Source organism: Trachypithecus francoisi, unplaced genomic scaffold (assembly GCF_009764315.1).
Source record: "Trachypithecus francoisi isolate TF-2019V2 unplaced genomic scaffold, Tfra_2.0 Lachesis_group12, whole genome shotgun sequence".
Classification (NCBI taxonomy): domain Eukaryota; kingdom Metazoa; phylum Chordata; class Mammalia; order Primates; family Cercopithecidae; genus Trachypithecus; species Trachypithecus francoisi.
Genome location: NW_022681457.1, coordinates 77,107,606 through 77,119,301, shown reverse-complemented (window position 1 = coordinate 77,119,301; position 11,696 = coordinate 77,107,606). Strand labels below are relative to the sequence as shown.

Here is an 11,696-nt window from a genome sequence, read left to right as displayed (position 1 = left end):
ATTCCCTAGAAAACCCTTGGCAGGGATGGGTGTCTGGGTTTCAGTTTTTAGAAATCTTTCCACACTAGTATTTTCCTTAGTTGCCTAACTGGCAGAAGGAGACAGGCAAGGAACAGGACATTAAGTACCCAACCACCTGTGGTCGTAATTATCCAGAAAGATTTTTTTCTCTGTGAAAAAAAAATCACTACATACTGCTTTAAGTAGGCATACAAGGAAGTTTCAGACCCAAACCCCTGCGTGGAATCCATAGTTCTGGTGTTCCATCATGGAAATAACAAAGATTGTCTTTTTGTCTCTGTCCTAAGGCTTTCACTAAAAGCATGCCAATAGCTCCCTAGCCCTTTTTCTCACAGACACCATATCCTTAAGATCTTTTAACTCTAACTGTGTGAACAAAGGAAAAGAAGGCACATTTGTTTTGATATGGCTTTTTTCATACTCCTGCTACCCATTCCCAATATGACCAATTGTCCTTGTTCTTGGCTGCCCATGTCCTAGCTCCTCCTCTCCAGAAGCTGAAGGGTTTGGAGCCTTCTTCTTTTTTTTGAGACAGCGTCTCGCTCTGTCACCACACTGGAGTGCAGTGGTGCGATCTCAGCTCACTGCAACCTCCACCTCCCGATCTCGGCTCACTGCAACCTCCGCCTCCTGAGTTCAAGAGATTCTCCTGCCTCAGCCTCCCAAGTAGCTGGGATTACAGGCGCACACCACCACACCCAGCTAATTTTGTATTTTTAGTAGAAACAGGGTTTCACCATGTTAACCAGGCTGGTTTCGAACTTCCAACCTCAGGTGATCTGCCCGCCTCGGCCTCCCAAAGTGCTGGGATTACAGGCATAAGCCACAGCACCCGGCCATGTTTTTTAAATGTGAAAATTCACATATCTAAACGTGGGTCCCTGTTTTTGTATAGCCTTCAAGCTCAAAATAATTTTCACATTTTAAAATGGATTTTAAAAACAAAAGAAATAATATTTTGGGACACATGCAAATTATATAAATTCAAATTTCAGTATCCATAGAAAATGTTTTGTTTTTGTTTTGAAACAGGGTCTGGCTCTGTTGCCCAGGCTAGAATGCAGTAGCACGATCTTGGCTCACTGGAGTTTGCACCTCCTGGGCTCAAGGGCTCCTCCCACCTCAGCCTCCACCTCCTGGGCTCAAGAGATCCTCCCACCTAATCCTCCACCTCAGTCTCCCATCTCAGCCTTCCGAGCAGCTGGGACTACAGGTGCACACCACCACCTGTAGTGTAGTGTAGGCCTGGTTGGGCACGGTGGCTCATGCCTGTAATCCCAGCATTTAGGGAGGCTGAGGCAGGAGGATCGCTTGAGCTCAGGAGTTCAAGACCAAACTGGACAACATGGTAAAACCCTGTCTCTACTAAAAATACAAAAATTAACCAGGTGTGGTAGCAGGTGCCTGTAATCCTAGCTACTTGGGAGGCTGAGGCACAAGAATCACTTGAACCTGGGAGGTGGAGGTTGCAGTGAGCCAAGATCACAGCACTGCACTCCAGCTTGGGCAAAAGAGTGAGACTCTCCATCCCCCCCAAAAAAAAGTATTTTTTTCCAGCTGTGATAATCCAAAACATCCCATTTTCCTTTCTATGGTAGGAAGGAAAAGGTAGAAGTTGTGGAGAGGAAACAGGTAAAAATTAAAGGGAGAACGGAAAAGAAGGGCAAACAAAGGCAAGTAGGTGAGGAGAACCACAGGAAAAGAGGGAGAAGGGAGGGACTTATAAATGGGAAAAGAAGGGAAGGAAGGATGGGAATAAGTAAAAACAACAACAAAAAGAAAGCAAGGAGAGACAGTGGCGATGGGGAAGAGTCAGAAACCGCTGAGTGAGCTAAGAAAGGAGCACCAAAAGAAAAAGGAGAATGGGGGTGGTCAGAGAGCTATACCACCATCTTCCTCTCCTGTTTGCTTTCATTTACTAACGTCCTGGTCACTTTGCTCTCAACAGCTTAGTTCTCTTCCCATAGTCTCTGTTCACTCCAGTACTACCTGACTTGAATTTGTACCTGTACGACAAATCTAATACCCTGGACTCTTAGTTCTATAAACAGGGCATGCATTCTGCCTCAGCCTTCCATTCCCACGGTCTCACCCTGGACCTTGGCATCATCAGAAACTCACAAGTTGGGACATTTCAATTCCAAATATCCCACTCAGACCAGCAGCATCTATACTGCCAGCGCACTTGCTCATATAACCCACTGCAACCTTTCTTGGGTCAATGCTCTAAGACCTTGGTCCCTTTCCCTACCACCCTCCAACCCCTCCACTACCAGGCTTCATGTGCCATTATTTGCTTTCCTGTAAGGTTTTGATTCTACAGACAGCATCATAATCTTGCAAACACTCTCATCACTTGGCCCTCTCTCTCTGTTGTACTTGCCAGGAAAAACTCCAACCCTCAATAAATGCAACAAGCTGCCTTCTCTGCCTGTGCCTGAAATGGCCAAACATCTTCAATTATTTTAAATCCATTACCTCAAATATCAAATGAGCTCTTAACGTTGGCCAGAGGGCCTTTTAAAGGCCTCTATTCACCAAGGCTCAGTTCTTGAACTTCTTATTTTCTTCTCTCCCTCAAGATTTTTCCCTAATGAAGGGGGCAGGCGAACGGAGTTGAAGGGCTTCCATTGCAGTTAGAATACAGCCCGAATTCCTTTCCATAACCAAAAGTCCTGATCTGCCACCGACCTCACTTTCTCAACTTTTCGCCTTCCATTCTCCCCTCATTTAACTCAGCCCTGGTCTCACTGTCACTGCCTTTTTTCTTTTTCTTTCTTTTTTTTTTGAAGCAGTCTCACTTTCACCTAGTGCAGTGGTGCGATCACAGGCACGGGTCACGGAGCCCGGCTTTTAAATTTTTGGTCGAGGCAGGGTCTCGTCATTTTGTCCAGGCTGGTTTCGAACTCCTGGGCTCAAGCGATCCTCCTGCCTCAGTCCCCCAAAGTGCTGGGATTACAGGAGTGAGCCACCGCGCCCAGCCAGGCCTTCCTTCAGCTGCTCTAACATACGAAGCCAACTTAGATTTTTTGCACATGCTTTTCTCTGTGGGACAGTCTATCCTGGTGTGTTTGCCTGGTTTCGCTCTTTTCTATCCTTTTGTCTTGGCTTGAATGTCACCTCTTCTGAAGCCTTCTCTGGCGACCCTGGCCATCTTATGTCCTACTTGTTATTTCTTCAAAATCGTACTGCCGTTTGTATGTACTGGTGCTTACTCATTCACACCGGCTACCTTCGCGTACCTCACTGGCTGGAATGGAAACTCCTTGCGAGCAGAGACAATGGGTTTTGCTCTCCCGCGGATCACGTCCCAGCCTCCAGGTCAGCAACAGACACTTGGGGGCGCAGGATAAAATATCTGCGGTCAGAAAGCGCTAATAACCACCTAAGGGGTGGAGGAAAGCTGGCGCGAACTGCAAGAGTGTCTCCGAGACGCAGCTGCCGCGCGAAGCTCCTCCCCTTCCGACCGCGCCGCGGACGCCTGGGCGGCCACGGGCGGCGGGGCCGCGGCGGGCGCCGGCTCAGCCCGCCCCTTTCTCCCACCGCCGCCCCTCCCCGCCCCGCCCCGCGCCTCGCCGGCCGCTGTCAGCTCCCTCAGCGTCCGGCCGAGGAGCCGTGTATGCTGAGCCGCTGCCGCAGCCGACTGCTCCACGTCCTGGGCCTTAGCTTCCTGCTGCAGACCCGCCGGCCGATTCTCTTCTGCCCTCCCCCTCTCATGAAGCCGCTGGTAGTGTTCGTCCTCGGCGGCCCCGGCGCCGGCAAGGGGACCCAGTGCGCCCGCATCGTCGAGGTGAGGCTCGGGCAGCCGGCGGGCTCCTTGGGGCATGACGCGACGCGGGCCGGCCTGTCCCGCCGCCCCTGGTCCGCTCCCCCGGAGTCGCCGGGCCGCAGACTACGAGTCCCGGCGGCCACCGCGCTGCCCGCGTGGCGGTGGCCGAGGGCCGCCGGCGCGCGGCATGCCGGGACTCGTAGTCCGCGTCCGCCAGCCTTGGGGGGCGCCGTTTGGGGTCGCTTTGTTCCTGCGCCCATTCTTTTTTTACATTTTGGGGACCAGATTCGTCTCTAGAGTGGGCTGGGAGAGGGATCCCGGAGGCCAACCTTTGGGGATCCCCCAGCGCGCAGAGGTTAGCACGTAGCTGATCGTGTGGTGAGTGAAGGCAGCAGGAGCGCGGATTTGGGTTAGAGGCCGTGTGCGCCCGCAGTTGCCGGAAGGGGAGACCTATTTTTCTTCTCCGTGCCTTCCTTCTGGTTCTCTAAACTCCGCACTGTCACCTAACCTGTCTTTACCGTAGAAAGGAGCCCCGTGGGGCGAGGTGTTATTTTAGGCGTGCTGTGGGCTGCGGCTGGCGCTCTCGAGCCCAGTCCCCACAAGCTTTAGGGCGGGGCCAGCCCTGAGGCTCGGCCCGGGACGGGGATGGGGAAAGCCGAGAGTGCAGTTCTGATATCAAGCTTAAACCTTTGGCCCTGCTGCCAGCTCACGCTCGGCCCTCGGTCACTTCCTCTCTCCCAGCCTCATTTAGCCCTTGTAATGCAGTAAAAAGAGTCTCTGAACCCAGATTTTCTCAGGATGTAAAACACCTGCCAACTGTAAAATCCTGTTACTTTTTTTTCTTTTGCTTTAAGACAGGTTACCAGTTCAATTCTTTTAACAATTTTTGGGCCTGATATATGGTTGGTTAGCTGCATTGACACTGTGAAAAAAAAAAAAAAAGCCTTCGTGGACAATCTGGGGAATGCTTGCAAAAGAAGGAAAACAACATATCTAGGAACAGAAGAGGCGACCATTGGTGGCCTCTAGTGAAATCGCCCTGAAACTCTGTAACCAACAAAGGTTTTTTTGACCTAGAACTTCTAATTTTCTCCTCTTCTAGGATATGGCCAATATTAGCATTGGGCTTTTGCTTCTCTCCTTATATGTTCATAACAATCAACTCCTGTCCTGTATTTTATTCCCTAAATAGCATCCAGAGAAAGTTAGATGAGTTCAACAAGTCATTATGTGTTGTACAGATGTATTTATAAATATTAATCATTTTGCCGGGCGCGGTGACTCACTCCTGTAATCCCAGCACTTTGGGAGGCCGAGGCTGGCGGATCACGAGGTCAGGAGTTCGAGACCAGCCTGGCTAACATGGCGAAACCTCATCTCTACTAAAACTACAAAAATTAGCCTGACGTGGTGGCAGGCGCGTGTAATCCGAACTACTCCTTAGGCTGAGGCAGGAGAATCGCTTGAAACCGGAAGGCGGAGGTTGCAGTAAGCAGAGATGGGGCCACTGAACTCCAATCTGGGCGACAAAGCGAAACTCCGTCTCAAAAAAAAAAAAATTGATCATTTTTAGGTGTCAAAGTGGAACTAGTCCAACTAAAAAAATACGTAACATTTACATCCTCTTTAAAAAAATTTTTTTTGTTTGTTCTCTTTACTTTCTTTTGTTGTTTTTTCTGTTTTGTTTTGTTTTTGTTTTTGAGACAGAGTCTCACCCTGTCACCAGGCTGGAGTGCAGTAGTGAGATCTCGGCTCACTGCAACTTCCACCTCCCAGGTTCAAGCGATTTTCCTGCCTCAGCCTCCTGAGTAGCTGGGATTACAGGCACAGCCACCATGCTCTGCTAATATTTTTTTTGCATTTTTAGTAGAGACAAGGTTTCACCATGTTGGTCAGGCTAGTCTCGAACTCCTGACCTCAGGTGATCCACCTCGGTCTCCCAAAGTGCTGGGATTACAGGCTTGAGCCACCATGCCCGGCCTTGTCAGTTGTCTTTTAAAAAGTAAAGAGCCTGGCGACTGCACTCCAGCCTGGGCGACAGAGCGAGACTCCGTCTTAGAAATAAATAAATAAATAAAAGAAGTGAAAAATGGGAGTGATTTCAAATTTTTGTTTAATATATGTGATCTCTCTTAAATAGCATGATACGGGAAGGGGCAAAGACTTTAGCATCAACGAGGTATGGGTTCAAACCCTGACTCTGCCATTTACTGTTTCTCTAGGCCCAGAGATGTTGTTACCTTTAGTTTGAGTTCCTCTGTGAAAAGGGAAAAAATAGAAATGCCTATTTTGTGTGGTATTTGTGAATATTAAATGAGGTAAAATATCTGGCACACAGAGACAGATGCAAATTTTTTTTTCTCCATTAAACTTCTGATCTTATTACCTCCACTTTAAACTTCCTGATGTTATTATATTGGTTATTTTTATTGGTGGGTTTTGTTGTTGTTGTTTGTTTTGAGATCACGTCTCTCTCTGTCACCCAGGCCGGAGTGCGGTGGCGCCATCTTGACCCACTCCAACCTCTGCCTCCTGGGCTCAAACCATCCTCTCACCTCAGTCTCCCGTGTAGCTGGGATGACAGGTGTGCACCACCACTCTCTGCTAACTTTTTTTTTTAGGGTTTTGTAGAAACGAGGTCTCACTATATTGCCCAGGCCGGTCTCGAACTCCCAGACTCAAGGGATCCTACTGCCTTGGCTTCTCAAAGTGTTGGCATTATAGGCATGAGCCACTATGCCTGGACTGGTTATTTTTATTGCAAAGTGGTATTTTTCTTTTAAATTACTTTATGCATGTTGTATTTGAATGCATTTAAATACAGTATGCTATTTCTGAATCATGCCTTTAAAATGTCTATACCTATATGAATAATACTCATACTACTATACCGGTTAAAAAATAATCTACACATTCTGGGCCAGGCGTGGTGATTCATGCCTGTAATCTCAGCACTTTGAGAGGCTGAAGCAGGCGGATCACAAGGTCAGGAGATCGAGACCATCCTGGCTAACAAGGTGAAACCCCGTCTCTATTGAAAATACAAAAATTAGCTGGGCGTGGTGGGGGGCACCTGTAGTCCCAACTACTCGGGAGGCTGAGGCAGGAGAATGACCTGAACCCAGGAGGCGGAGCTTGCAGTGAGCCGAGATCGCACCGCTGCACTCCAGCCTGGGCGAAAGAGTGAGACTCTGTCTCAAAATAATAATAATAATAATAATCTGTACATTCTACAATTATTCTTTATTCTGTTCGGTAATGGCAAATAATATTTTAAGCTTGTTAATTATCAGTTACAAGATTCCATGAGGAGATATGTTCTGTAATGTGTTATATTATTAAGATTTCAACAATTATATGACCTTAAACTGTTTTCAACCGTTATCTTCTTTAATGAAAATGTCTTCTCTTGAGTCTAGTTGCCATAAACTTTATCAAGCTGTCAGTCAACTAATTCCAAATAGTTTATAATTTAGCAGTTGCTATTCTCTAGCTGGCTAGACAGACACTGGAATATCTATTGTTAGTGAAGTCAGTGGTATGTTGTTTTTTTCCTTTGTGAATCTCTTTGTTTTGACTCAATATTTTATTATACAGGCAATTATAAACTAAATTCCAAAATAATGCAATTTTTGGAGCTTTTTTCCTGTAGGGAAAAAATTATATAAATCCATGGTAAATTCTCCAATTAATCTGGTCGAAGCTAATGTAGCTCACAGGGCACCTGAAATTGTTACTTTAGTATGTTGATTTCCAACTCAGCCTGCCATAAGTACATATTTGAGTCCTAGCTACAGAATCTTAGGATATTCAGTTAACAGGAAGAGAAGAAAAAGAGAAAACCAAAAACCCTTAGGATATCTTGCTCTCTAAGGCACTGAAATTAGTGAAGTGGGTGTTGTTAGAGGGAATCTGGTATTTTTTCTCTGGAGGTGACTTCTGCTCTGCAGATTGCTGCTGGAGACCTAGAAAAGGTAAAGGCAAGTCTGATACAGTATCCTCTGAAAGTGTTCTGTACTGGGAAGGAAAGATTGGAGAGAGGTTTTGGGATTGATTTTGCACATTTATTTGTACTGATATTTTTCAGTTTTGCCTGCCTGCCTGCCTGCCTGCCTGCCTGCCTGCCTTCCTTCCTTCCTTCCTTCCTTCCTTCCTTCCTTCCTTCCTTCCCTCCCTCCCTCCCTCCCTCCCGTTCTTTCTTTTTCTTTCTTTTTCACCAAATACCCAGACTTGAAGGAGAATTTATTTTCTGATTGTTTGTAAATCTGTATCCTCTAATACCTAATTTGTTTTTGAAAGTGAGCTATTTTCTAAATCAATGTGATACTTAGAGTTAAGTTTCCAGAGTGGAATTATTGTGCAGTAATTTATTTATAAAATCATGATGGGAATACTGTATTATTCTTGAATTTTTAAAATTAAGGTTTATTTATATTTGTTGTTTTGGCCCAAATGAAATTACGTCAATGTAACCTAAATTTATATTTGAAAATAACCACAATTTTACATGCATTAGTTGGAAGAAATATTTAAACTTCTCTTTTAAAGATTGTGAACATTTTGCTTACATAAACAAATTATGACTAAAGCTTATAACCATGCCAAATGGCTTTCTGTGGCGCCCAGAAAAATTTTTTTTTTTTTAAGAGAGGGTCTCACTCTGTTGCCCAGACTGAAGTACAGTGGTGTGACCCTGGCTCACTGTAACCTCTGCCTCCTAGGTTCAAGAGATTCTCCTGTCTCAGCCTCCAGAGTAGCTGGGACTACAGACACATGCCAGCATGCCCGGCTAATTTTTGTATTTTTAGTAGAGATGGGGTTTCGCCATGTTGGCCAGGCTGGCCTCGATCTTCTGACCTCAGGTGATCCACCTGCCTCAGCTTCCTAAAGTGCTCAGATTACAGGCAGGAGCCGTTGCGCCTGGCCTCACCTAGAAAGCATTTTATCATCTGTGTCAACTTCCTCCAAGGCCTGTGTGGGTAACTCTTAACTTTTCCTGGCCATCCTACTTACTGCACTTAGAAAAAGTTTTGGATGATAATTGACTTTAAGCATATATAAATCAGAAACTTGATTTCATTTATCTTTGTGTCCCCAGTGTTGAACATTGTGCCTGACACATAGTAACTGCCTATTAAGCACTTACTGAATTATAAGTTGAATAGATTGAATTCATAGAGTGTATTTGTATTGTTTGTCCTGAAGATGTAAAATTTTAAAAAATTTGATCCCCAGAGGGCGCTCCAGTGGCAGTTGGCTCTCCCATTTTCAGGACCAGAAGTGTTTGAATGTCTTCCTCTGATTTCTTTTTTTTTCTTCCTTTTCTTTTTCTTTTTCTTTTTTTTTTTTTTTTTTTTTAGACGGAGCATTACTCTGTCGCCTAGACTGGAGTGCAGTGGCGTGATCTCGGCTCACTGCAACCTCCGCCTCCTGGGTTCAAGCGATTCTCCTGCCTCAGCCTCCTGAGTAGCTGGAATTACAGGCGCCCACCACAATGCCCGGATAATTTTTGTATTTTTAGTAGAGATGGGGTTTCACCATAATGGCCAGGCTGGTCTCAAACTCCTGACTTCAGGTATTCTGCCTACCTCGGCCTCCCAAAGTGCTGGGATTACAAGCGTGAGCCACTGCACCTGGCTGATTTCCTTCCTTCTTCCCTCCCTCCCTCCTTCCTTCCTTCCTTCCTTCCTTCCTTCTTATTTATTTGTTTGCAACTAGCTCTCCCTCTGTTGCCCAGGCTGCAGTGCAGTGGCACAATCGCGGCCCATTCTCACTGCAGCCTCCACCTCCCAGGCTCAACTGATCTTTCTACCTCAGCCTCCCAAGTTACTAGGTCTACAGGTGCATGCCACCATGCCTAGCTAATTTTTTTTTATTTTGTAGAGATGGGGTCTCCCTATGTTGCACAGGCTAGTCTCAAACTCCTGGGTTCAAACGATCCTCTCACCTCAGTCTGCAAAGTACTGGGATTGCAGGCATGAGCCACCGTACCCAGCCTGTTTTCCTCATATTTCTCATGTATCACTTTTGTTTACTCTCAATGAATGAATAAATGATATGGTTGTGAAAATCTGCTGAGATTTCCAAGCTCCTCATTACAAATTCTCAAACAGAGCAGCATTTAGAAGAAACTAGTAGATAGGAAAATCCACTGGTTATTAAGGTCCAGTATTTAAGAATAGGCTTCTTTCCTTTTGGTGGAATAATAATTTTTTTTCTTTTGAGGCAGCGTTTCACTCGCTCTTGTTGCCCGGGCTAGAGTGCAGTGGCACGATCTTGGCTCACCTCAACCTCCGCCTCCTGGGTTCAAGCGGTTCTCCTGCCTCAGCCTCCTGAGTAGTTGGGATACAGGCATGTGCCACCATGCCTGGCTAATTTTTTATTTTTAGTAGAGACAGGGTTTCTCCATGTTGGTCAGGCTGGTCTCAAACTCCTGACCTCAGATGATCCGCCTTCCTCAGCCTCCCAAAGTGTTGGGATTACAGACGTGAGCCACCGTGCCCGGGAAATTTTTCTTTTTTAAGAAAGTTTATCTGTAAAAGAGGTGGTCCACGGAATACTTGACTCTTCAGAAGCACCACTGTTTCATTAAGGGTGCTTGTGACATGGGATTTTTGTTAAGAACTTGGAGGAGGGGAGAAGATCTTCAGATTCTTTACTGCCCTTAATTTTGAAAACTTTTGTTTTTTGCCTTTCCATTTTAAGTTATAAGAGTAATACATGCCCATTGGGAAAAGTTACATCTTTTCTAATTCTGAGGTCACTAGTAGTAACTGCTTGTTATGCACTGCCTCCCCATCTCTTTCTCAATGTTCTTGTGAACAAAATGCAAATATTTATATTTTTTATCTTCAAGTGAGATTATTGTATTTTTTGCTGACTGTATCATGGATATCCTTTCAGTTCTTTACCTATAGATTTAATTCCTTTGTGTTTTTGTTTGTTTATTTTTTGAGACAGAGGCTCACTCAGTCTGTCACCCAGGCTAGAGAACCTTGGCACGATCTTGTCTCACTGCAACCTCTGTCTTCCAGGTTCAAGAGATTCTCTTGCCTCAGCTTCCCAAGTAGCTGAGATTACAGGTGTGTGCTACTACACCTGGCTAATTTTTGTGTTTTTAGTAGCGACAGTGTTTTATTAGGTATTTCTTTATAGCAGTGTGAGGATGGACTAATACAGTCTACTTTAAGATTTTTATTTTTATATATTATAATTTATTTATTTATTTAGATAGAGCCTTGCTGTGTTGCCTGGGTTGGAGTGCACTGGTGTGATCTCAGCTCACTGCAACCTTCGCCTCCCAGGTTCAAGCAATTCTAATGCCTCAGCTTCCCGAGTAGCTGGGATTACGCCCAGCTAATTTTTTTGTATTTTTAGTAGAGACAGGGTTTCATCGCGTTAGCCAGGATGGTCTCGATCTCCTGACCTCGTGATCCACCCACCTCAGTCTCCCAAAGTGCTGGGATTACAGGCGTGAACAACTGATCCTGGCCAATTTTTATTTTTTTGGGACAGTCCCCCAGGCTGGAGTATAGTGGCTCCGTCACCATTTACTGCAGCCACTTGGCTCAAGCAATCCTCCTGCCTTATCCTTCAGAGTAGTTGGGATTACAGGCTCACACCACCAGACCTGGCTAATTATTTTTTATTTTTTTTTATTTTTTATTTTTTATTTTTTTGAGACGGAGTCTCGCTCTGTCTCCCAGGCTGGACTGCAGTGGCCAGATCTCAGCTCACTGCAAGCTCCGCCTCCCGGGTTTACGCCATTCTCCTGCCTCAGCCTCCCGAGTAGCTGGGACTACAGGCACCCGCCACCTTGCCCGGCTAGTTTTTTGTATTTTTTAGTAGAGACGGGGTTTCACCGTGTTAGCCAGGATGGTCTTGATCTCCTGACCTCGTGATCCGC

The 11,696-nt window shown here is 45.7% G+C and overlaps 1 protein-coding gene across 1 annotated transcript in view; it reads left to right on the top strand.

Annotated features, from left to right (window-relative positions):
• Positions 1-3,480: 3,480 nt before the first annotated feature.
• Positions 3,481-11,696, top strand: part of CMPK1 (cytidine/uridine monophosphate kinase 1) — a 44,339-nt gene continuing 36,123 nt past the window's right edge. The window contains exon 1 of the mRNA XM_033226476.1: positions 3,481-3,811. Coding sequence (XP_033082367.1) covers positions 3,641-3,811 — 171 coding nt within the window. The 5' untranslated portion in view covers positions 3,481-3,640. The remainder of the gene's footprint in view (positions 3,812-11,696) is intronic.